This window comes from Mastigoproctus giganteus, chromosome 9 (assembly GCF_048544385.1).
Source record: "Mastigoproctus giganteus isolate SK-2022 chromosome 9, ASM4854438v1, whole genome shotgun sequence".
In the NCBI taxonomy this organism is placed as follows: Eukaryota; Metazoa; Arthropoda; class Arachnida; order Uropygi; family Thelyphonidae; genus Mastigoproctus; species Mastigoproctus giganteus.
This window is the reverse complement of record NC_143583.1, coordinates 230,307,338-230,333,627: the sequence shown is the minus strand read 5'-3', so window position 1 is coordinate 230,333,627 and position 26,290 is coordinate 230,307,338. Positions and strand designations below refer to the sequence as shown.

At 38.5% G+C, this 26,290-nt stretch overlaps 1 protein-coding gene across 1 annotated transcript in view; it reads right to left on the bottom strand.

Moving 5' to 3' along the window:
• Rad17 (Rad17 checkpoint clamp loader component) overlaps positions 1-26,290 on the bottom strand; it is a 382,411-nt gene that overhangs the window by 251,324 nt on the left and 104,797 nt on the right. Inside the window, exon 6 of the mRNA XM_090380952.1 lies at positions 13,395-13,447. Coding sequence (XP_090237078.1) covers positions 13,395-13,447 — 53 coding nt within the window. The remainder of the gene's footprint in view (positions 1-13,394; positions 13,448-26,290) is intronic.

The window sequence follows — 26,290 nt, the reverse complement described above, 5'->3', positions numbered from 1 at the left end:
AATGATATTGATGAAGGTATATCAGACCTAATGTCGAAGTGTGCAGATGATACTAAGGTTAGCAGGGTTGTTAACGATAGTAATGGCAGTGTGTTACTGCAAGAGGATCTAGAAAATTTGGGCAAATGGGCTGAGAAGTGGTAACTGAAGTTTAACATTGACAAAGTACTGCATATGGGTAGAATTAACCCCAGAGAAACCTACCAAATGTATGGTACTACACTCGGGGTAGCAGAAAATGAAAAATATCTCGAAGTAATTGTGCAGTCGGATATAAAGTTTTCTGAGCAATGTAGACAGGCTGCCACAGCAGGTCATGGGGTATTGTCAATGATATACAGGAATTTTACTTCTAGGGTTGTTGTTGTTTATTAGTTGTTGGCACATCGACTTCTGTGGCCATAATGCACCTCTCATGGGTACTAGTAGGGAAGATGATGTAATTATCACTTTGTATAAGGCAATGATCAGGCCATGCCTTGAGTACTGCGTACAGGTCTGGAGACCTCATTTTAGGAAGGATGTATTGTTGCTTAAGCATGTACAGAGAAGGGCAACAAGATTGGTGAGAGGAACGAAGGAGTCCTCTTACCAAGAAAGGCTTGGTAAAACAAAAGTAATGATGAAAAAATGTACCACAGAAAGCAACTGAACTGGGACAGTAATTGAAAAGGTGGATTCATATACTTATCTGGGACAAGTCATTAGCTATAATAATGATAAATGGCTGGATATCAAGGAAGAATAAATATAGTCACATACCGAGGAGCAATATCCCAGTTTGTCATTCACCAAAAGAATGGAAGAGAAGCTGAGAACTACACAGTGAAGAATGGAACGAATTATATTGGGAATCAGACTGTTAGATAAGAAGAGAAACACATGGATTAGGTAGCAAACTCAAGTAAAGGACATTCTTATCAAAACTAAAGAACTAAAATGGTCTTGGGCAGGACACGTAGCTCGAAGACATGATGACAGATGGACTAAGAAAATAACAGAATGGTGGTACCCAAGAGGAGCTAGAAGAAAACCTGGAAGACAAAGGCGGAGATGGACAGATGAAATTCATGAGTTTGTGGGTAGTAAATGGATCGCCAGTGCTCAAAACAGAAGGAACTGGAAAGTTGCTGGAGAGGCCTTCATCCTGCAGTGGATTGAAAATGGCTGATGATGATGATATGGTAAGATTAGAGAGGTGCAAAAGTTGATGGGTCACTGTTCAGTGATGTTCTTGATTTTCTGGAATTCAGGCGAATAGCTTGATGCCGCTGAGACTTGGATAAAAGTTTTGCTCAAGGCATTTGCTACATCTAGAGGGGCAGAGAGTTCTTGCCCATTCCAGGAAAGAATTGTGGAAGGGATGGTCGAAAACTTGCCAGAAAGCTGCCTAATTTTTTTCCATATTAATCTGGAGTCAGTGTTTCTGCTTACAGTGGGCACAAACTAGTGAAGGAATCTTTCTTGGCTTGTCTTTGAATGAAATGCACTTTTGCCCTTTGTTTCTTACAATTAATGAGATTAGTTGTGGTTGAGGACCAGCTAAGTAAATTCCATTCCACACTTTACTTTTTTCCCCTCTTTGCTTTCATGCATTCATCATTCCACCAGTAGTTAAAATGACACCAGGCCAGAGGATTCGATAATGGAATTGAGTTTTTAACAATTGGGATGTGATATATTCTGTGACAGTAATTATGGGTTGCAATTATATAATTTCCTCATCCAGTATAATTGCTGACTGAAATTTGACCCAGATGGCCCGAGAGAATTTCCATTTCATGCAAGGTTCCCTGCTAATGGGGTTGTGTAGTGAACAGATTACAAATAATTGGAAAATGGTCACTGCCCATGGGATCATCCATAACAAACCATTCCATGACTGGAAATAGTATCGGGGAGCATATTGAGAGATCAATTACAGAAGTTTGTCCAGTTGTCAATTTTATGTAAGTAGGTCCACCAGTATTAAGGATGGTAAGATTTTGCTTATCCGGAAAGGTTTAAATTAGACGGCCATATCTATCTAATTGAGAAGATCCCATAAGAGGTGGTGACTACTGAAATCTCCCAATAGACAGACAGGGAAGGTAATTGTATTGGAAGGTCTTCAAGATCTTTGTAAGAGAAGGTATGATTTGGTGGAAGATAGATTAAAACATATGGGGCTTAGAGGGGAACAGGTATCCTGTGTGTTTTCAGACACTCAGCCTAAAACACTGATGGATCCAATATCTCTCTATTACAGAAGATTTAGGAGAAGTCCGGTTGGCCTGCCTTCCTAAAATCCACTCATGCACACCTTCTCGGTGGTAAGCCCTGTTACGTCACTTAGGTGGCAACGAACGTGTAGAGTGGTTCTCTTCAAGAAGCCTGGTCAGCGTGAAGAGGAAAAGACCAAACCCTCCAGCATATGACAGCACAACAAAATAAATGGCCCTCAGTCCCCAGTGGCTTTCACTCTCCCTCTTACGGCAGTGAGAGGATCAGAGTGGAAGCAGAGGGTGCTAAGAATCTCTGGGTACGACCAGGCTGCCATGCACGGAAACTGAACTTGGCGTGTTATAACGTAAGATCACTCATCGGTGAAGACAGGATATTAGAGCTGGAAAAGGAATTAGAAAATGTGAATTGGAATATCATCGGCTTGGCTGAAACAAGAAGAAGAAATGAATCATAAGTTTATCAATTGGAAATCTGCTGTACACCAATGGAAACAGTGAAAGGAGTGAAGGTGGAGTTGGGTTTCTGGTCCATAAAGATTTTAAAAACAACATTTTGGAATTCAAAAGTACATCACCAAGGGTGTCAAGACTAATACAAGATTTCTAAGAGGTACAAGCTAAAGATTATAATGATTTATACACCAACATTGAGTCATGATGATGAAGAGGTTGAAGAAATGTACACCGAAATTAAGAGTCTTCTAGATGAGCAGAAAACCCACTACACTATCATTATGGGGGACTTCAATGCTAAGGTTGGATAAAGACAAAACAGCGCAGAAAGGGGAACTATAGAAAATTTTGGAATTGGTGAAAGAAAGGAAAGAGGTGAAAGACTTGTGGAATTTGCAGAATCTAGAGGAATGTCAGTAAGTGGACATTAGAGGAAAATCTTAATCAGGTATGCAGAGTTATTAAGGATTTTGGACTAAAGAAGAATATGGCTAAAACAAAAGTAATGATAAACAAGTATGCCACAGAAAGGGAAATAATGATTGAAGGAGCAGTAATTGAAATGGTGGAGTCATATACTTATCTGGGACAAGTTATTAGCTGTAATAACGATAAATGGCTGGAAATCAAGAGAAGAATAAATTTTGGATGGACAACATTCAGGAAATATAGTCACTTTCTGAAGAGCAATATCCCAGTTTGTCTGAAACGTAAAATAATGAACCAATGTATAGTCCCCACCATGACTTATGGAAGTGAAACTTGGGCACTCACCAAAAGAATGGAAGAGAAGATGAGAACTACACAGCGAAACATGGAACGAATTATATTGGGAATCAGACTGTTAGATAAGAAAAGAAACACATGGATTAGGCAGCAAACTCAAGTAAAGGACATTCTTATCAAAACTAAAGAACTAAAATGGTCTTGGGCAGGACACATAGCTCGAAGACATGATGACAGATGGACTAAGAAAATAACAGAATGGTATCCAAGAGGAGTTAGAAGAAAAATCTGGAAGACAAAGGCAGAGATGGATGGATGAAATTCATGAGTTTTTGGGTAGTAAATGGATGGCCAGTTCTCAAAACAGAAGGAACTGGAAAGTTGCTGGAGAGGCCTTCATCCTGCAGTGGATTGAAAATGGCTGATGATGATGATGATGATGCGATTAAAACAAGTGTTACTGCAACGTGTAATGAAGCGCACATCAACAGCTTTATTTACTGTTTGAAGAACAATTTCTTTGGCTGAGATCTGTGAGTTGATCAAGATGGCCAAACCACCACAGGCAGCATTCGATGTATTGTGATCTTTTCAATATATAGAGTAGTTCTCTTTGGAGGTGGAAATTTGAGAATTTAAATAGGTTTCCTGCAAGCAGAAACCAACTGGAGAGTAGCAACAAATAAGGTAATGAATATCGTTGATATTGCTACAAATATCTATTGCTGTGAATATATTTCCACAAAGTCCTCTGCAATTCCAATGAAAAATGTAAGGCATTACTTGAGATGAGTACAAGAAGCTGTACTGCATTTGACTGCTTTTACAGTATGGCAGTTTTATGACGGTCAGTCTTCTGTTTGCATTTTTTTTTTTTTTAAATGTAGGCCATCCACTGTCCATATCGTCTTCTACATATATTTCTAGAATTGGATCGTCCTGATTGGAAGAATAATCATCATCCATGGATGATTCTTGGATATTTTTTCTTGAATTGGAACTTTGTCTACATGATGTACTAGCAATCACTGAAGGGGAAGGAGATGTTGCTGCTATTGTAAGAGGAGTGTTTCTTGCCTGGTCTGAGTGCTTAAAGATACTGGACAGTTGCCGAGAGAGGACAGCTCGAGCCTAGTCGGAGATTAATATGTTTGAGGGGATGGTAACATCAGTTTGGGTGGACACTTTGTTGTTTTTGTGCAACACTGGCATAAGTATATTTGGGCATAGTAGGAACAATTATTTTCCTTGCTTCTTGATAGCTTACCTTGTTCTCAACCTTATATTTAACAATTTTTTTCTCAGTTTTCCATCTCTCACAAGTTTTAAAATATGCAGGATGGTTACTTTTGCGGTGGGACAAGTCATTTCTTTCACCAAACATTCGGACTGAGTATAATTAGAAGATCTACAGTCGGGACAAACTGGGTTTCCTCTACATGTCATCTGAGAGTGGCTATATTTTTGGCTCTTGTAACATCTCAAGGGATTGGGAATATACTGACGAACATGGCAAAGTAGATAGCCAGCTTTTACCATTGATGGTAGGTTTGGGGAATTAAATGTAAAGATAATATTCCTGGTAGGAATAAGGTTATTCCTGCCTTTTTTAATCATGATTCTTTTTGATATAATAACATTTTGATCATGAAGCTCTTGAGTTATTTCATCCTCTGTCACATTCAACAGTTCCCAGCTAGATATCACACCTTTGGATGTATTTAGGATAGCATGGGAAGATACTTTAATTGGTATCCCAACAAATTTTTGAAAGTTGTAAGATTTTCTCTGAAAGTCTACAGTTTGCTGTTTCTAAAAGTACGTCTCAAGATTGCAGCCTCTTCACAGTCTTAGGAGATACTGCAATACTATCCAGGTATTTCTGGATGAGGAAAGGAGATAATTTGCTGAGAGGTTGTTCTGAAAGTGAATGAAATTAGAAATGCAGGAAACTCTTTTGTTTGGTTTTGATATGTCATAATCAGTTTCAGTCTGTGGCTGAGAGCTTGTTGGCTCTAAAGGTTCTAAAGATGTTGGCTCTAAAGATGGAGTACACATTGTACTCTACCTTTGCTCCTTTTGGCCCTTGGCAGATCAACTTTTCTGCCAAGGGTTTCTGGCCCCACCATGGGAAGGCAGGAGCAGTGCCTGGTGTGAACAAGTGGAGATTAGGACTTAAGAAAGAAAAATATAAAGGAAGGTGGTTTTCCTTTCTTGCTCGCTACAAGAACATTTTGGTAGAAGAGCTTCTATCAAATAAACAGTTTTTGAAAATGCAGGAACTTAAAAATAACTATTATTCGCTTTAGAAAGATTGCACAGATAAGCCGCCTGGCACCCGAGGCCAAAGCTGGAGGAACTCCATAATGGGTGATTAGCATTAAATTCGCCTAGCAGACAGAAGGGAAGTGGTAGTTGCAAGACAAGATCTTTGATTTCTCAAATAAAATATGGACAATTAGGTGGAAGATAAATTGACACCAATGTAACAGTGATTCCAATTACTATGCATGTGGCAACAGCTTCTAAGGAGATCTGCAATGGAATGCATCAGGAGGAAACTCTTGAGTCCAACAGGATGGCTATTCCTCCATGAGCACTATTAGTGTCAGATCTAACTTGTCCAAAGATATAAATTTTTGACTGCAGGAGAAGCTTGGGGCATCAAGTTGCTTTCTTGTAGGCACATGACAACAGGATTAAAGCAGTGAATTAGTTCATTGATATCATTAATGTTGTTGTGAAAACCTCTACAATTCCATTGAATGATGTGTTCCATTATTTGGTTTTGTTTGTGGAAGATGAATCTGACTGCTTTTTATAAGCTGATTGTTTATGATGGTCCAATTTTGATTTTTCTTTTCTGAGAAATTTGGCATGTCCTGATTCATTGCTATCATCCATATTCATTGCTATCTTCTGTATGTATTTCAAGCAGTTCTTGACCAATAGTATCATCTGTATCTATGCTGGTTAGGCCTGATTGTTTCGCCTCAATAGGATACAACCTTTGCAAATTTTTCTGCTACCTGACAATGCAGAGGTCTCTGGGATGGAACTGTGAGTGGTGTATTATTTGATTTCCCAAATAGAATATGGACAATTAAGTGGAAGATAAATTGAGACCAATGTAACAGTGATTCCAACTGTTACATTGTAACAATGCATTATAACAGTGCTTTGGTCTACTGAATTTGGTTTAGATGGATGCTGGACCAAGCGTACTGATCGAGCCCAGTCCGAGATTGATATTTTTGGAGAGATGGACACTTCTGTCTGACATGCCACTGATTCATGTCTGTAAATGGTAGAAGTATAAGTGCATTTTGGTATACTTAAGTTGACCTGTTTTTTCACTTCTTTGTAAGAGACTATTTTCAATTTTATATATTTTTATTTTTTTCCTAACTTCTGTAGTTCACAATCTTTGGAAAAAACTGGATTCTTGCCACTATAATTAGGACACTGCGGTGTTGGAGCCTTGCATTCTACTTGCATGTGAGTATTGCATCCATAGTTCGGACAGATAGTGTTTCAACGGCATGCTGCCTGGGAATCACTAAACTTTTGACATTTATAACATCTAAGTGGATTTGGAATATATGGCTGAATGCGGCAGTTCAAGTAACCTGCTTTGACAGAAGCAGGTAGATTTGGTGTACTGAAAGTTAAGATTATGTTTCGTGTAGGAGTTAAGTTGCCATGTTTTCTGATCATGATTTATTTTGCATGAGACACATTTTGATCTTTTAACTCCTGGACTATTTCTTCCTCAGAAACATTTAATTGATCCTATTTAGTGATCACTCCCTTGGAAAAATTCAGTGTGTTGTGTGGGGGTGACCTGAATCAGAATTCCACTTAAAGAAGTTAGGTGTAATAATAAATCAGAATGTCTTGAGTAGGATGTCTCTATTAGTAAATCTCCTGATTGGAGATGTTTAACCATTTTTGGTGAACCTGCAGCATTTTCTAGGCATGAAGGATCTAATGAAAGGGGAGAGCTTGCTCGACAGGTTGGGATGACAAAGAGTGTAATATAAGGAAAGCTGGAGATTCCTGCTTCTTTGTGTTCTTTTTTAGTCTCTGTGAAAGAGAGAAGTCATGATGTGTCATTGTCGTGTTGAGAGCACTTTGGCTCTAAATGTGTAAATACATCATTTTCCATTTCTGCTCCTTTTAGCCCTGAGGGATGGATTTTTCTCCAGGTTACAGGCCCCACCACATGGAGGCAGGAGCAGTGCCACCAATGTCCAAGCGGTTATAAAATAAGTTTCCCTATTCAGGAGACCTTGGTGTCAAAACGGTTGGAGATAGCATTGTGAAAATCAGTGGGTATGTCATTTAGGGTTTGGGGAAACGATTTGTAGAAGAAAAAAAATTTGTTCAAATTTCCGCCACCAGGTGGAATACTTAGGATTAGATTTTAATATCCAAATTTAGAAATATACAGATATTATTCTATATGCTTTCCTTCACTTGAGATGACATTCTGAAAACAGAGGACTGCGTGTGACACAGTTTCGCGAAGCATCTCATTGGGGATGTTGGCTACGTGCTGTTTAATACTTGCTTTCAAATCAACAAGTGTCTATATGCTGCCACAGTAAACTCTGTCTTCCAGATATCCCCACAGCCAGAAATCAGAGGAATTGAGATCTCGTGGTGATTAAGCTGGGCAGAACTGCAAAACCACTACCCTGAGTGTAACATCAACTATGTGGTGCTACACTAAGGGTAGTGGGGAATGAAAGAGACCTGAGGGTAATTGTGCAGTCAGATATGAAGTTTCCTGAGGAGTGCAGACAGGTTGTGTCAATGATATACAGGAATTCTGTGAGCAGGAAGTGATTATCCCCTTGTATAAGGGCAATGGACAGACAAATTGTGTCTGTCCATTTATTCACAAGAAGCACATCATTAGAGATGTTAAATTATATGCTTCTGTACAAGCCAATATTAGCATTAGCATTAATAGAAGCATATGATGCAAGAAAGCAAACTTATGCAGCATCAGCCAAAAAAAAAAAAAAAAAAAAAACCCGCTCCAATTTCACCCCTCTGTTCGTTCCAAAAACCTGTCCAGCTCAGCCTTAAATTTATTTAGGCTATCAACTTCCACAACAAAAGATGGAAGTCTGTTCCACCAATCAACTACCCGCTGGCTAAAGGCAAACTTCCGCACATCTATCCTACAACTGTCTTTCGTCAGTTTGAATTTATGCCCTCTCAGGCGATTATTCTGAGCAAGAGGAAGAATCCCATCAGCATTGAGCATGCTCAAACCATTCAAGGCTTTATACACCTCAATTAGATCACCTCGCAGGTGCCTAGTCTCCAGACACTGTAAGCTGCAAAACTTAAGCCTTTCTTCTTAAGAGCAACCCTTCATTCCATTCACTAATCTTGTGGCCCTTCTCTGTACTAACTTAAAGAAGTTAGTACACAGAAGGGCAATCCTTAAAATCAGTTCTTCAGACCTGTATACAGCACTCAAGGTTTGGCGTGACCATTGCCTTATACAAGGGGATAATCACCTCATTATCCCTGCTAGAAAAATTCCTGTATACCATTGACAAGACAACATGAGTTACACTTGCAGAACATCTGCACTGCTCAAAAAACTTCATATCTCCCTGCACAATTACCACCAGGTCCTTTTCATTCTCTACCACTGTCAGTGTAGTACCACACAGTTGATACGTTACTCTGGGGTTACAGCTTCCCATATGTAGTACTTTACATTTGTCAATGTTAAACTTCATTTGCCACCTATCAGCCCATCTTTTCTAGATCCTGTTGCAGCACCGGACTGTCATAAATGTCCTTACAAACCTGACAACCTTCGTATCATCTGCAATCTTGGAAATTAACCCTGATATACCATCATCAATATCATTTATAAATACAGAAAACAACAATGGACCGAACACTGAATTCTGAGGGATGCCACTAATAACATTAGTCCACGATGAGCAGTATCCATTGATTACCACTCTCTGTCTGCTCTCACTCAACCATTGCTTTATGTGCCTCCAATACCACACTGCTCAAATTTGTGCTGCAGTATTCTATCTGCAACAGTATCAAAAGCCTTTCTAAGATCCAAATATATGATATCAAAGTTATTCCCTGCATCCAGTTCCTTTGTGACCACATTAGTATCCAATCAAATTGATCAGACAAGACTTTCCCTTAACAAAACCATGCTGTGTCCGAGCTATAACTGAAGTCTTGCATAGATGATCCTGCAGTGCTTCTTTAACCAGTGCCTCCATTAATTTTCCTGGAACAGAAGTTAAACTAACAGGTCTATAGTTACTTGTGTAGCCCTTTGATCCTCCTTTGTGAATTGGGGTCACATTTGCACATCACCAGTCATGGGTACTTTCCCAGAGTCCAAGGAAGCTCTCATAATTATGGCTAAGGGTTTGCTTAACTCCTTTGCTGCCTCCTTTAATAAAACAGGATAGATCCCATCCACCCGGGTGCCTTTTTTATGTTTATCTTCAACAATTTATCCTCCACTTTCCTCTCAGTTATTACAAAATCATCTAGCTCACTGCCAGAGTTTAATTCACCTCTGGCATTCCCCTCCCTGAATAACTCTTCATGTGTGAATGTAGATACAAAATACTCATTTAGTTTGTTAGCCACCTGAGCAGGATCATCAACAGTTGAACCATCAATATCCAGTGGACCAATCTGATTCATCCATTTCCTTCTAGACTTTACATGTTATTTTTCTTTGCATCCTTTGCCAAAGGCAAAGACAGATTTCTCATAATCTGCCTTAGCCTGCCTAATCTCCTTTGTAACTTGGTTACAGACCAGCTTATATCTATCATAGGCTTCCATGTCACCCATTAATTTATATGTATCCCATGCATTTTTCTTCTCTGCCATATGTCTCATTAGTTCATCTGACATCCATTTAGGTCTAAACCTTGAACAATATTTCTTATTTGGTATGTAAAGCCTAGTAGCTTGCAAGATAAATTCTTTGAATGCTTCCTACTTTGAATTTGCTGTTGGTAACATCATCAGTTGGTCCCACCATATAGAATTTAAATACTGTCTCAGACCACTGCAGTCACCTTTACGAAAGCAAAAACCCTTCCCTTTACCTCTGATGGCAGTTACCTCTTTGAGTAAATCCCACTTAAGTACTGTGATCACTGCCACCTAGTGGTTCTTTTATCTGCAGATTCTTAATTCCTGAAGAATAACTACTGATAATCAGATCAAGAGTATTACTCCCTCTAGTTGCCTCTCGAACATGCTGATGCAGAAAACAATCATCCAATAAATCCACAAAAGCCTTGCTAGTGTGTGAGTGACCAACCCACAAATTCCAGTCAATATCCGGGAAATTAAAATCCCCCATTATAAGACTCTCTGATTTACTGGCCCACTCTATATCCCTGTACAGTTTCTTATTATACTCATCAGAGTCATGAGACCTATAACACCCTCCTACTCTCAATTTTGATCTCCCAGTGCATTTTGACCTTCCGAAAGGTTCTGAAAATTGCAGCTTCTGGAGACTAGGCACCTGTGAGGCAATCTGTTTGAGATGTATAAGTCCTTGAATGGATTGAGCAGGCTCAATGCTGCTGGGATTCTTCCTCTTGCTGAGATCATAAACCTGAGGAGGGCATAGATTGAAACACTGAGGAAAGACAGTTGTAGAATAGATGTGTGGAAGTTTGCCTTGAGACAGTGTGTTTTTGATTGCTGGAACAAACTTCCATCTGTTGGTGTGGAGGTTGATAGCTTATAGACAAACATTTGGAATGAATTAATCAGTGAAATGGGAATGGATTTTTTTTTTTTTTTTTGGCTGATGCTGTATAAGCTTGCTTTCTTGCATCACGTACCTCTACTAATGCTAAGTCTCTAGAAATGATGTGATCATTTCCGAATGTTGAAAGGAGTAGTTCCTTCACTTGTCGACCAACATCTGGAGGGGCACCAGCTTGAACGAACACTACGGTCTCCAAGCATTGCCTTTCTTGCAGAGTGGGAAATAAAGTGACCTCTTAGAAGAGTGCAGCAACATGCACTACTTACCATACACCTTACGGGGCCATGAGGTGTAGATTCTTCAAAGATAAATGGTCCAATTATAAATGCTGCTGTGAATCCACACCATACTGTAATGTCTGTACTTTTTAGTGCTTTCATGCACAGCAGATGGACGAGAAGTTCCCATATTCGGCAGTTTTGTGCATTTACAGCCTCATGAAGAGTGAAATGTGCCTTATCAGACCACAAGATCATTCGAGCCCATGTGTTGTCAAGTCCCATATGAACCAGAAATCGTAGAGCAAAGTCTATTCGTTGTTGCTGATCACAAGACTAGTTCTTGCACTGCGTGAATTTTGTACAGGAACCAGTGTAAAATTATTCGAAGCACTTTAGGTACAGTAGACCAAGGAAGGTTCAAGTCTCTTGACACACCTTTGGCACTACTGACTGATAGTGTTTTGTATTCTGACCATTGCAACCGCCACTTCATCCACTACCTCCATTCCGATTCGTGGTCATCACCTGCCTGGAATTACACCTAACTCCCCGGTCGCTTCAAATTTCTTTTAGTTTTCGAAGCCCCACTGACACCAAAGGTCCTTTATACAAACCTTTAAGTTTCCAATATTCGCGTATTGCTGCATTAGCATTACTATTATTCTGGTAGAACATATTCCTTTTTTTGTAAAAGCCATAATGGTTATTGACATTGGTAGCATTGGCCTTTCTGCTTTTATCTAACAGGATGTCATTTGCGTAAGAATCATGTCTTGAAATAAATGACAACTTTTACATATGTACAGCACCGTTCCCCCCCCCCCAAGATGTTGAGGTTACTGCACAAAATGTGTTTAATTTCTGGAAGCACGTAGGTTGCAGGTAGGTTATATGCTTATGAAACTTAGTTTGGTGTCTAAAGTCAAACCCAAGACACACTTCTTGATTAGACTGGGGTTCGAGCCCATGACCACTAAATATGGAGAATGCGAAAGGTCAGGGAATGACCACCGCATATCCCCAGCATGGATAAAGGGTGAGGGTTGGCATCAGGAAGGGCATCCGGCCGTAAAAGTTTCACACCAAAAAAGTAGAAACGCTGACCTCATATATATAATGGGAAAAAGGAGAGGACAAACAAAAAAAAAAAAAAAAAAATGGTAGCCATGCTGGGTGAGTGACAGGAAATAGCCAGATCGTATGCATAGTAGCGTACTATGCATATGAGTACCTCAAACCGTGAGGTACTCCTTCTTGTATGTGAATTGTGGACAGATCATTCTGAAGTCATACTTGAAAGTTCCTGAGATGGAGAAAATTCTGAATGAATTGAGGCAGGTTACCTCAAGCAGGAGTCTCATTAATGTGAGGTACACCTACACTCATGAGTCAGCAAAAAGGGTACACAGAGAGAGAGAGAGAGAGAAAACAAGGAAACCATCTGATAGAGTACCATTGACAAATCTCTGGATGTTGTTTGTTATTTGGTTTTCAGGAGCATTAGCAACTAAGGCCATATTGCTCCAGGGATATGCGGTGGTCATTCCCTCACCTTTCCGCATCCTCCATATTTGGTGGTCACGGGCTCGAACCCCGGTCTGATCAAGAAGCATGTGCTACACACTGCTGCTCCTGCCCACCTAGGACAAATCTCTGGACAATTCTCGATCAGATTAATATAAATAGTTCACAATAAAAGCATTTAAAAAAAATTTATTGTGGGAGTACAATTAAAATAAAGATTGGGATGAATATCCCAATCTTTATTTTAATTGTACACGTGAATTCCCAATAAGGATTGAGATATAGTCACAGTGAACTGCCGATATTATTCAAATCTATTTATTGATGCAAATTATGAACGAAAACCAATGAAAAAAAACCCTTGGTAGATTTCAATATGGTCAATGATTTATTTATTTATTCCTTTTAATAAATTCAGTAATTTTCAAAACTGTTCACCTGAGTATTTTGTGGAAGTCATCTGCATTCTGAAGAAATGTGTTGGGGTAATCCTGTAAAAAAAAAATTATACTATCATCACAGTAGAATTACATTAGAGAAACAAACTGTGGCCAGGCCAATACGGAAACTACAAACTATAGTGAAAAATTGCTCAGTCCTTTCCTCGTTCGCAACACAAATACATGACCTGGTATACAACAAAATTTCTTGCAGAGATTGCAATCATCGTACCAAGGTTCTACGTGTTTTCGTGTTAATCAACACGTGGCCTCAGTTCGTTCAGCACCGTCAGAATTAGCCTTTTCATGCCATTAACAAAAAACATGCTTTTTTATTTAATGAGGCCAAAATACTTAGTGTCCAACGTAATTATACCAGACGACTAATTGCTGAAACTGTCGAAATTAAATTACATGAGAATTCTGTTAATGTTCACCGGCTATTTCTTATCTCCAATTCGTGAGCTTTTACACACATGCGCGAAGACAAATAATCCATATTTAAGTTTCATGCTTACTCCTATTCGGTAATTTTCGTTCCTGTGATCGCGACATGTGGTTGAAAAGTGTTGTCGGCTTCAGGAAGAAAAATCGTTTTGCAATTTTTTCGTTAATTTTTTTTTTAATTAATTTAATTTTACTAAAAAAATTGAATGGCAAATGCCTAAAAAACGGTACTCCCTTGTATAAATCTGCAATAAATTTATTGATAAATGGTGGCTGAATTTAGTTTGGAAGAAGCATTAAAAAGAATGGGGTAAAAATATTTTTAAACAAATTTTAAAATGAGCGCAAGGAAGTAGAAGTGCAGATCTCCAATCCTTGGTTGTCATTAAAGGTTGAAGGACGCGAATGAAAGAATGAAATAAAAGAGAGGACCGGTGGTGCCAATAGTCGTTGCGAGAGACTTTCGTTAAATGAACCGTCATCAGTTGGCAAATGGAAGAGAAGTGAGCGCGTGTTGTATTTAAAGTTGGTCTATACTCTCGTGATGCTCTTTTTGACACGTGGGAACTTTAGCTGCGAAAGGTTCCAAGCCGGTGAGAGGTTGAAGGGAAGTTTTGCGTTAATAATATTGAGATCGGAATGGTGTCGGTACCATTCGATGGCGAGGGCTTCATATTGAAGAATTCTGTAGCTCGATCTAAGTTTAATAATAGTGATGGCAGAGTCAATAAGGGGGGTGTGGTTGTGGTTTTGGGCATGGGTTGTTAACTCAGTGCAGGATTGGCCTGTCCTGAAACTGTTGAAGTGGTAGTATGCGCGGGTATTGGAAGTTGTGGAGGAACCGAATTTGGTGGTAGTGCTGCCGATGTAACAGGTGTCGCAGTTTGGTTGGCATTTTATGAGATATATTATATTATTGAGATCATTGATGGGATACTTGTAAGTTTCTTTATAAGAATTAAATAGGGAACCTAGTTTATTATAAGTAGAGAAAGTGAGGGAGATGTCGGTATCTTTGAATGTACGTCGGAATTGTGCTGCGAGTTCACTATGATAAGGGAGAACTATGCGAGTATTTGTCTTGTTACTGTGTCTGATGGGGTTATTAATGTTGTTTTTAACAGTGGATATTGTGTGTTGAATGAGTTGAGGGGGATAGCTCCTGGCTATGAATTTATCAGTAAGATATTGAAGTTCATTGTGTAGATCGTTATGTGAAGAGCTGAATTTGATAGCATTGTAGATCCCCCTCAACTCATTCAACACACAATATCCACTGTTAAAAACAACATTAATAACCCCATCAGACACAGTAACAAGACAAATACTCGCATAGTTCTCCCTTATCATAGTGAACTCGCAGCACAATTCCGACGTACATTCAAAGATACCGACATCTCCCTCACTTTCTCTACTTATAATAAACTAGGTTCCCTATTTAATTCTTATAAAGAAACTTACAAGTATCCCATCAATGATCTCAATAATATAATATATCTCATAAAATGCCAACCAAACTGCGACACCTGTTACATCGGCAGCACTACCACCAAATTCGGTTCCTCCACAACTTCCAATACCCGCGCATACTACCACTTCAACAGTTTCAGGACAGGCCAATCCTGCACTGAGTTAACAACCCATGCCCAAAACCACAACCACACCCCCCTTATTGACTCTGCCATCACTATTATTAAACTTAGATCGAGCTACAGAATTCTTCAATATGAAGCCCTCGCCATCGAATGGTACCGACACCATTCCGATCTCAATATTATTAACGCAAAACTTCCCTTCAACCTCTCACCGGCTTGGAACCTTTCACAGCTAAAGTTCCCACGTGTCAAAAAGAGCATCACGAGAGTATAGACCAACTTTAAATACAACACGCGCTCACTTCTCTTCCATTTGCCAACTGATGACGGTTCATTTAACGAAAGTCTCTCGCAACGACTATTGGCACCACCGGTCCTCTCTTTTATTTCATTCTTTCATTCGCGTCCTTCAACCTTTAATGACAACCAAGGATTGGAGATCTGCACTTCTACTTCCTTGCACTCATTTTAAAATTTGTTTAAAAATATTTTTACCCCATTCTTTTTAATGCTTCTTCAAAACTAAATTCAGCCACCATTTATCAATAAATTTATTGCAGATTTATACAAGGTGAGTACCGTTTTTTAGGCATTTGCCATTCAATTTTTTTAGTCAGTTTGTTACGGTATTATAAGACTACTATAATTTCACTATCGTTAATTTAATTTTTAATTGCGTTAGATTGATTTTTAATTGTGTTCATTTGATTTTTAATTATTTTTAATTGTGGTCAATTGATTTTTAATTATTTTTTACTGTAATGTAAGATTTTCGATTTTTTCATTTTAATTGCTGGAGAGTATCATACAGAAGTGCTTGTTCTACGTATTATATTGAGTAAACTTCTCTTATTATTTTACAAAAAATTTAGAGAAACAAAGAAATAAGGATGAGTTCGTGACAATGGTTGTTATTGTTATGTTGTTATTTGGTTTTTAGGAGCATTAGCAACTAAGGCCATATTGCTCCGGGATATGCGGCGGTCATTCCCTGACCTTTACGCATCCTCCTTATTTGGTGATGACGGGCTCGAACCCCGGTCTAACCAAGAAGCATGTGCTACACACTGCTGCTCCCTCCCACTTGGCTATGGAGGTGCCCGTGACAATGGAAGGAAACTTTTTAAAAGTACATTATTATAACAAACTATATTAGCTGAAACAAAATAGACTCAATATATAATAACAACTATACTAATCTGCAAAAATCACTCAATATGCTAACAAATTCAATATATCTGCAAAAATCACTCAAAAATCTTCAAAAAACAGACTCGGGACCAGAGAGAAGGTGAAGCACAATAGTGGCACTTTTGGAAGGAGCGAAAGGTCAAGCAATTTATTTTTATGGAATTGGCAGCGTAGACCATAATGTTTCAACACAGGTTGCTTAATTATCTTTCCAGTATCTAGTTATTACAGTCAATAAAGCTGAATGGCCTACATAAAAAAAAAAACTTAAAATATTTCTGCATTTTGTCTTCGTTTAAAATATAAGTATATATTCTTCAGGAGTTTCATGTTGTTGTCCTTCGGAATTAAATTTTGGGCAGTCAGTAGGGTTATCCTGTATTGCTAATGAATTCCCAGTAAGGAACTATATTCACAGTGATCATTACATAAGATTTCAAGATGTTCTACAAAATTTCTACATCTGATGGCTTACTGGATGTGAGTGCCGTTTGGTATTTTTTTAAGGTTTTTAATATAGTCAGGGAGTCTGTATAAATGATTCACTTCTTTTTTGTATAGTCTGGATTTGATTTCTTTAATGCCAGTTTGATGCCAATTCCTTCTGCTAAATATATTGCCAATTACTTTTGCTGTAAATATTACGACAAAAGTGCCATTATTGTGCTGAACGAGAGAGAGTGCTGATGATCTTATTAAGAAGTCTATTTATGATTCACCTGTATAAAAATGAATGATAATCTTAACATTGATTTCAGTGAGACAAGTGCAGTTAATGAAATACTAATGAGGAAACATTGCCTTATTTTATTTGGGGGAGGAAATAAATATAAATAACATTTCAAAAAATGCTATATATTTAGTGACCATAAATCTACCCCCTCCTTTTTTTTTGACCATTTGTTCTGCTGCCCAATCCAATTCACTAGCCTTACTTTTTAAATTCTGCCCCACATTTCACAGTCTTACCTATCATGAAAAAAACAGAAGTAAAATTTCTTGAATTTGGCACTTTGTATAGAAATTCATATTACTATCTTTCGGCAGTTTGTTATACAGTAGAAGGCTCAAAATACAACAGGCCAGTTGTATTTCCACTCAACGTAAAAGCTAAGGCTGGAGAAGTTTGTGTAACTACACAAACTCCTACGGGGTGTACTGGGTCTAACACCTTAACACATTGACTGCCAAACTAGTTTAAGAAAAATTTACCCTTGGGGACAAAAAATATTTAGTAAATAATTTGATTAGTTATTCTAAAATAAATATTTTAGTGTCAACAAAGCATGCCCCATAAATGGTTAATGAACCATCTACCAGTCAAGGAAGATGAAAAGACTGCCCAGACTATAATCATCAGCCTTTTATGTGTTTTGGTCAACAACATAAATCTACATAATTCTGTAACTGTAAAATTCATATAATAAATAATCAGCAGTTACTCACTTATTTTTTCTCATAGTGCCAGAAATTTCATCAAATGTATCACCAGGGTCCACACTTTTCAAAAATAATGTAAATTCCCATCCCAAAAAAATTCCCAAAATAATGTAAAATCCCAAAAATCATCAGTGCTATACAGCTGCCATAACTCCATAACTCAGCCATATATGTCCAGCACAGCATCCAAAAACCTAATGGTGTCAGACATATATGGATGACATGGCAGTCAACATTTTAATATGCTTTTTTTTTACAAAGTATATACACTGGGATACTACAATCTAACATTCTTCACATAACAGATGTGTACAGTCACAGAAGGGCACAAAAGAATCCTGCTAAAGACAGTGAGAAAAAAGTCGTAAATTATTCATTGTTTATCATAGAATCTGTTCTGATCCCTTGGACTTGTTCATAAAAAACTGTTTTTTTGTTGTTGTTGTTAGGTTTGTTGGTGCATCAGCAACTGTGGCTATAATGCACTGATTTCTGACTAGTATATCTTTGTTGTTGTTGCTGATTCTGATAAAAATTGAAACAAGGTGATATTTATTAATCAATTTTAGGAAAACAAAAACGTCATCCATATCTTGACGATCTTCTAGAACATTACGTAGTGTTAATTGATTGCAATTTTTGAAAAGTAAGGAGAAAGCAGTTTTTCGTTCTCTTAAATATAGTGGGCATTCAATAACGATATGCTTTACAGTGAGTGGAAATGAACAGTTACTGCATTGTGGGGCATCTTCCTTTCTTAATAAATAACTGTGAGTGAGGTATGTGTGACCAATGCGCAGTCGCGCTAGTACAGTTTCTTCTTTTCTATTTTCCCTTAGACTGGATCGCCACTGTTTGGGTTCTTTCTTTATTTCAAAAAGTTTATTATTTGTTTCTTTTTCCCATATATGTTTCCACTGTTCTTTAGAGGTCTGCTGTATAATGGATTTAAAGTCAACATAAGGTGTCCTGAAATTGGGAGAAATAGGATTTGAAGCATTTTTGGCAGCTAAATCTGCCTGTTCATTTCCTGGGATTCCAACAAAAAATTATGCGGTGACCACGTGCATGAATTGCCATTAACTGAGTCCAGATTTGTTGTACCAGAGGATGACTGTTGGGGCGTTTACCTTGCATACAATTCACGGCACTTAATGAATCGGTATATATTATGGATTGAGTGTATGAGGCTTCTTTTATTTTCTCCAGGGCTAGTAAAATACCATACAACTCAGCAGTATAATTACTATATTCTGAAGGGAGCTGTTTGGCGATGATAGCATCCGGCAGGACTACAGCTGTACCAACTTTACTGGCAGTCTTGGATCCATCTGTATATAGCTGCACGTAACTGCTAAACTGAACTGAGTGGGCCAGATGTAATTGTCTGATGTTAATATCTGGAAGATTATTCTTTCCCCATTTCTGATAGTATTTTTCAATATCTATCGTGGGTATTTGCCATGGCTGGATTTGCATGCTAGTATCCTGGATTATGTTATTCATGCTGAGTCCCCAGCTAGTGTTTAGAGCTTGAAGCCTAATGCCAGATGGTTTGTTGAGACGTGATTTAGTACGATAGAGGTTTTCCCATTTTGGTCTGAAGAGATATTGCCATATAGGGTGATGTGGAAAGCTGCTGATTTTTGCGGCATAATTTAGGAGAAGAATTTGTCGCCGAAGGTCTAGCGGCGGTTCATTGGCTTCCGTATATAGACTTAAAATGGGAGATGTACGAAAGGCACCCAGTGCTATTCGAAGTGCACTATGATAAATGGGATCAAGCCATTTCAGTACACTTGGCCTGGCTGAGGCGTATGCAGGAGATGCATAGTCTAAGCGGGATCTAATTAATGAGCGGTATAAATGTAGCAACATGTACCAATCTGCACCCCATGACATAGAGGAGATCACTCTGAGAATATTTAGTTTCTTAAGACAGCTGGTACGAATATATTTTATATGTTCAAGGAAGTTTAATTTTTTATCAAGTATTATACCAAGAAAATGAGTGCTTGGTTGAAATGTAATACAATGGGAGTTTAACTGAAGGTTTGGATCAGGATGCAATGCATGTTTATGACAGAAGTGTACTGCAGTTGTTTTTGGTTTAGAAATTCTGTAGCCATTGTTTTTGGCCCAAGAGACTATTCTATTAATGGTGACTTGTAGTTGTCTCTCAATAAGTCGCATATTTTGAGAATGACATGAGATGGCAAGGTCATCAGCATACAGGTATGCATCAACTGTGTTAGGTATACTATTAGTTATAGAATCGATCCTGATGGCAAAAAGTGTTGCACTCAGCACTGAGCCCTGGGGAACTCCCTCTTCTTGAACATATGTGCCAGAAAGTGACGAGTGGTAGAGGACTTGGAAGGATCTGTTAGATAGGAAGTTCTGAATGAATTTCGGGAGATGACCCCGAAGACCAGATTTATGTAAGTCCCGAAGAATCCCATAACGCCAAGTTGTGTCAAATGCTTTCTCAATGTCAATGCATATCAAAACAAAGTGTTCATTTCTTAGAAAGTCGTTCCGAATATTTGCTTCTGCTTTGAATGAGATCGAGCGTCGATCGGTGTTAAGTATTTTTTCCATTGTTTTTCCCAAGCAACTTGTTAAGGAGATAGGTCGATAGTTTGTTGGATCTGTGTGGTCTTTTCCTGGTTTCGGGAAGGCTAGCACATAAGAATGGCACCAGCTGGTGGGGTAATATTCCTCTAAGAAAATTCTATTATAGAGTAGTAAGAGACCACTTAATGATCTTACACTTAAATGGGAAATCATTGAGTAATAAATTCCATCAGGACCTGGAGCACTGTTTTTCACTTTTGTGAGCGCATTAAGCAATTCAGTCATGGTCAACGGCAGATTGTATGAATGTTTGAGAGCGGTATTAAAATTCAGTTTATACTTTTCTGTATTTTGTTTTAGCATCTGAAAGGCTGGTTCATAGGCGGAAACAGCTGAGAGTGATTCAAAGGACGAGCCAAATGCATTAGCAAGTTCTTCAGGTTCAGAAATTTCCTTTCCTTTCAGAAATAGAATCGGGGAAGTAACAAGTGGGTATTTGCCATTGATACATTTGATTTTTTTCCCGACTGTAGCAGTATCTGTGAATCTGTTTATTGTGGCAGCATAGCGTGCCCATGCTTCTTTTTTACTCATTCGTCTTATATAACGAGCCTTAGCCCTTGCTCTTTTAAACTGTAGGAGGTTGGCTGTGGTTGGATGTTTTCTAAACTGATTCCAGGATTTATTTCTTTCTCTTTTAGCAATGCTACATGCTTCGTTCCACCACATTTTTGGATGGAGTCGGATTTTAAGTGATGATTTTGGGATAGCGGATTCAGCTGCTGTCATTATTCGTTCTGTGATATAGCTTACTGTAGAATCGATCTTGTCAGTAGCAATGATAGTGGAATCTAAATGAGCTATTTCTTGATATTTAGCCCAGTTGGCCTTGTCAAATTTCCAAATTGTTCTAATTCTGTTGATCGGAGGAGAACTTGTACAGAAATTACAGATGATCGGAAAGTGATCACTACCAAGAGGATTGTCAGTAACTGTCCAGTCTATGAGAGGAAATATTGTTGGGGAACATACTGTTAGGTCAATGGCAGAGCTTGAGACAGATGGTACATGAACATATGTGTGATCACCTGGTTTAAAATAGTTAGATTGTGTTTATCCAAGAATTTCTCAATTATTTTCCCTCTGCAGTCAAGTTGTTGAGAACCCCATAGAGGGTTATGGCCATTCCAGTCACCCAGAATACAGAAAGGAGTGGGTATTTGTCCTACTAGGTCATCTAAATCAGCAAGGGTGTAAGCGTGGTTTGGTGACAGATACAATGAGACTAATGTTATCGTTATGCCAATGGTGATACGGGCTGCAATTGCCTCCAACGGTGTTTGCAAGGGAACAGGTCTGGAGGGAATTGAAGAGTTTACTAACAGCGCTACTCCTCCGTGTGCTGCATTAGAGCAGTTTCTATCTTTTCTATACATGGTGAAGCGTTTAACTGTTATAGATACTGCATTCGTCAGGTTTGTTTCTTGTATGCATGCTGCAACGGGCTTATATTCACTTAGGAGATCGTAGAGGTCATCTAAATTAGCACGAAATCCGCGACAATTCCATTGAATCACTGTGTGCATTGTTTGGTTTTAAAAGGAGGGTTTGGTTTCTTACAGCGGATTTTTTTGTTTGCGCTTGTCTACTTTTGCTTTTTCTTTTTTTGGGAAGACTGGCCTACCCGTGTCAATGTCATCCTCTGGATGAATCTCAAGAATTGAATCATCTTCATCTATCTTTTCATCAATATCCATGGTATCGGATATAAATTTAGTAGTGTTGTTTCTTTCAGGAGTCTTGGCTCGATCATTTGGTTGTTCATTAGGCTTCTTATCTGGAGGTATTGTTACAGGAGTATTTGCTTCTCGAGTAGCATATTTAGGAATAGGTTTTTCCTTTGATGAGGAGAGGAGTGATTTAGCCCAACCAGATATTGAGATATTTGGAGGGACTGAGCAGTCTGTCTGAGTTTCTACTGAGCGTAGCCATTGGGTAACTGAAGCATATGTAGGTGACTTAGCAGGTACTGCAAAATGTTTTTTAGCTTCTTGATAGGATACTTTCTGCTCAATCTTATATTTTTGAATATTCTTTTCTCTTTTCCATTGAGGGCATTCCTTAGAGAAGGCAGAGTGGTTACCGTGGCAGTTAGGACAAATTTGCACTTCAGTGTTACAGTTTGTGTGTGTATGCTCTTTTGATCCGCAGTTAGCACAAGTGGCTACACTTCTGCAGACAGCTTGGGAATGACCAAATTTTTGGCACTTAAAGCACCGGACTGGATTTGGAATGTATGGTCTTACTTGGCATCTAAGATAACCAGCTTTAATAGAAGTAGGTAGATTTGGTGTTTTGAATGTTAGGATCACCGTCCGTGTGGGAGCAGGTTCTCCATCTCTTTTAATAACAATTCTTTTGGCTTGTACCATGTTTTGATCTCTTAGTTCATGTACAAGTTCATCCTCTGATACGTTTAATAGATCCCACTCTGATATTACCCCTTTAGAGTTTAAGGTGGCATGTGGGGTAACCTTCGTGGGAATTCCACCGAAAGTAGATATTTTCAATAGCCTCTCAGCATGTCTATGTTCGGTCATTTAGATCAATAAATCTCCGGATCTTAATCGCCGAACCATTTTTGGAGGGCCAGCCACATTTTCGAGACATTTCTGTATCAAAAATGGGGACAGCTTACTCAATGGTTGGTCTGTGGAGGAGTGTAGTATTAGAAAGAGTGGTGTGTTCTTATCCATTCCTTCTTTTTTTTGTCTCTTAGCATGGGATACATTTGTGTCGTCATGATCTGGATCATGTTTGTCTAGCTCTGAATCATAAAATCCACACGTAGACTGTTTGTTTCTGTCCATCGTTGCTCCTTTTAGCCCTGGGAGAGTGGATTTCTTCTCCCAGACTTCCAGCCCCGCCACGTGGAGGCAGGAGCGGTGCCACCTAGTGGCCAAGCGGTTGGAGAGGTTAGTTTGTTAGTGCGAAAATTAATAAATATACTAGGAAAAGAAAGGTAATTTTCCTTTCTGGGTTCTAACTTAGGATCTGTTAAGTACAGAACCACTTATAAAAAAATAAGGATGAGAAAAGCACTGGAAAGAAAATATAACGAAATCACTTAGAAAGAGCACTATATATCACTTAGGAAAATCGCTTGGACACTATCGCTTGGCACTCGGGGCCTTGGTTTTTTGTAATCAAAAATGCTAACTATGTATTTTACATTTGATCTGAACTGGAAGACTGGTCCATTTAATTCAGTTGTAATTTAGGATCTAGGTCTTTTTTTACAACAGAAATGGAAGAATACAATTTTATTTGTGTAGGGGTTGTCCCCATTATTCACAGTCCACTTCCCATCTTGTTGTTTGTATATTACAACATTACAAGATTGATATAAGATGCTAAAGTAATCAAAATATAAAGCAATTTTTAACCGTTGGTGAGATTAAATTAGATTAGATTGAGTGTTTACAGTGTAAAAACGTCTGAGGCTAATGCATCAGGATAAAGTCATAATTTCAAAAAAATCCAAGATTTTTAAAACCTTTTAAATAGGTTAACTTGTCAAAATATCACATACAGAATGAAAATAAAAGACAATATTAAATAATAAACTGTCTTAGCATTAGTAGAGGCATATGATGCAAGAAAGTAAGCTTATATAGCAACAGCAAAAAAATAAAATAACCATTAGACCCATCCATTCACTTCAAACGTTTATCCAGTTCCTCCTTGAATTTATTTAAGCTATCAACTTCCACAATGACACATGGAAGTTTGTTCCAATAATCAATCATCTGCTGGCTAAAGGCAAATTTCCACACATCTATTCTACAACTGTCTTTCCTCAATTCAAATTTATGACCCTTAAGTGCATAAACTGAGCAAGAGGAAGAATCTCATCAGCATTGAACTTGCTGAAACCATTCAAGGCCTTACAATATGTCAATTAGATCACCTCGCATGTGCCTAGTCTGAACACTGCAATTTGCAAAACTTAAGCCTTTCTTGGTAACAGCAACCCTTTGTTCCCCTCACCAATCTCATTGCTCTTCTCTGCACATGTTCCCGCTGCTCTACATCCTTCCTAAAATGAGGCCTCCAGACCTATATGCAGAACTCAAAGTGTGACCTGAACATTGCATTAAACAAATCTAAAATCACCTCCCAGCTAGCTAAATTTCTGTATATCAACAAGACCTCATGAGCTTCTCTGGCAGCCTGTCTGCACTGTTCAGTAACCTTCATACCTGACTGCACAAATTGCCCCCAAGTCTTTTTCATTCTTCACTACCCTGAATGTAGTACAGCACAGCTGGTACATTGCTCTGAGGTTACTGCTATCCATATGCAGTACTTTGCATTTTTCAATGTTAAACTTCAGTTGCCACCCTCTGCACATCTGCCCAACTTTTCTAGATTCTGTTGCAGTAGCATACTGTCATTAACAACCCTGCCAACCTTTGTACTGTCCGAAAACTATGACATTAAGCCTGATATACCTTCATTAACATCACTGATAAATATAGAAAACAATAACAGGCCCAAGACTAAACCCTGTGAGACACTACTAATAAAATTAGACCACAAAATGTGGTGTCCACTGATTGTCATTCTTTGTCTTCTCCCACTCAACCATCCCTTTATCCATAATAGCAATTTGCCCTTAATGCTATACTGCTCCAAATTGTACAGTAGTCTTTTAGGTGCAACAGTATCAAAAGCTTTCCTGAAATCCAATTCCTTCACATTATTCAAAAGAAGTTGAAAGTTAGTAAAAAAAAATAAGATTTTGGGTTAGCATTATATTTGTTAATGTTGAACTTCATATGCCACCTCTCAGCCCATCTGCTCAACTTTTCTAGATCCTGTTGCAGCACTGGATTGTAATTAGTGTCCTTAACAACCCAGCCAACCTTAGTATCGTCTGAAAACTTGGACATTAAGCTTGATATACCATCAATATCATTTATAAATACAAAAAACAACAATGGACCCAACCCTGAACAATGCCACTAATAACATTAGTCCACAATGATCAGTGTCCATTGATTACCACCCTCTGTCTTCTCCCACTCAACCATCCCTTTATCCATAGCAGCAATTTGCCTCCAATGCCACACTGCTCCAATTCGTTCAGCAGTCTTCCATGTGCAACAGTATCAAAAGCCTTTCTAATATCGAAATATATGATATCAAAGTTATTCCCTGCATCCAGTTCCTTTGTGACCACATTATAGTATCCAATCAAATTGGTCAGGCAAGACTTTATCTTAACAAAACCATGCTGTGTCAAAGCTATAACTGAAGTCTTGTCTAGATGATCCTGCAGTGCTTCTTTAACCAGTGCCTCCATTGATTTTCCTGGAAGAGAAGTTAAACTAATATATCCATAATTATTTGTGTCGCCCTTTGATCCTCCTTTGTGGATTGGGGTTACATTTGCACATCACAGTCCATGGGTACCTCCCCTGAGTCCAAAGAAGCTCTCATAATTATGGCTAAGAGTTTGCTTACTTCCTTTGCTGCCTCCTTTAATATAACTGGATATATCCACCCCGGGTGCCTTTTTTATGTTTATCTTCAACAATTTCTCCTCCATTTTCCTCTCAGTTATTATAAAATCATCTAG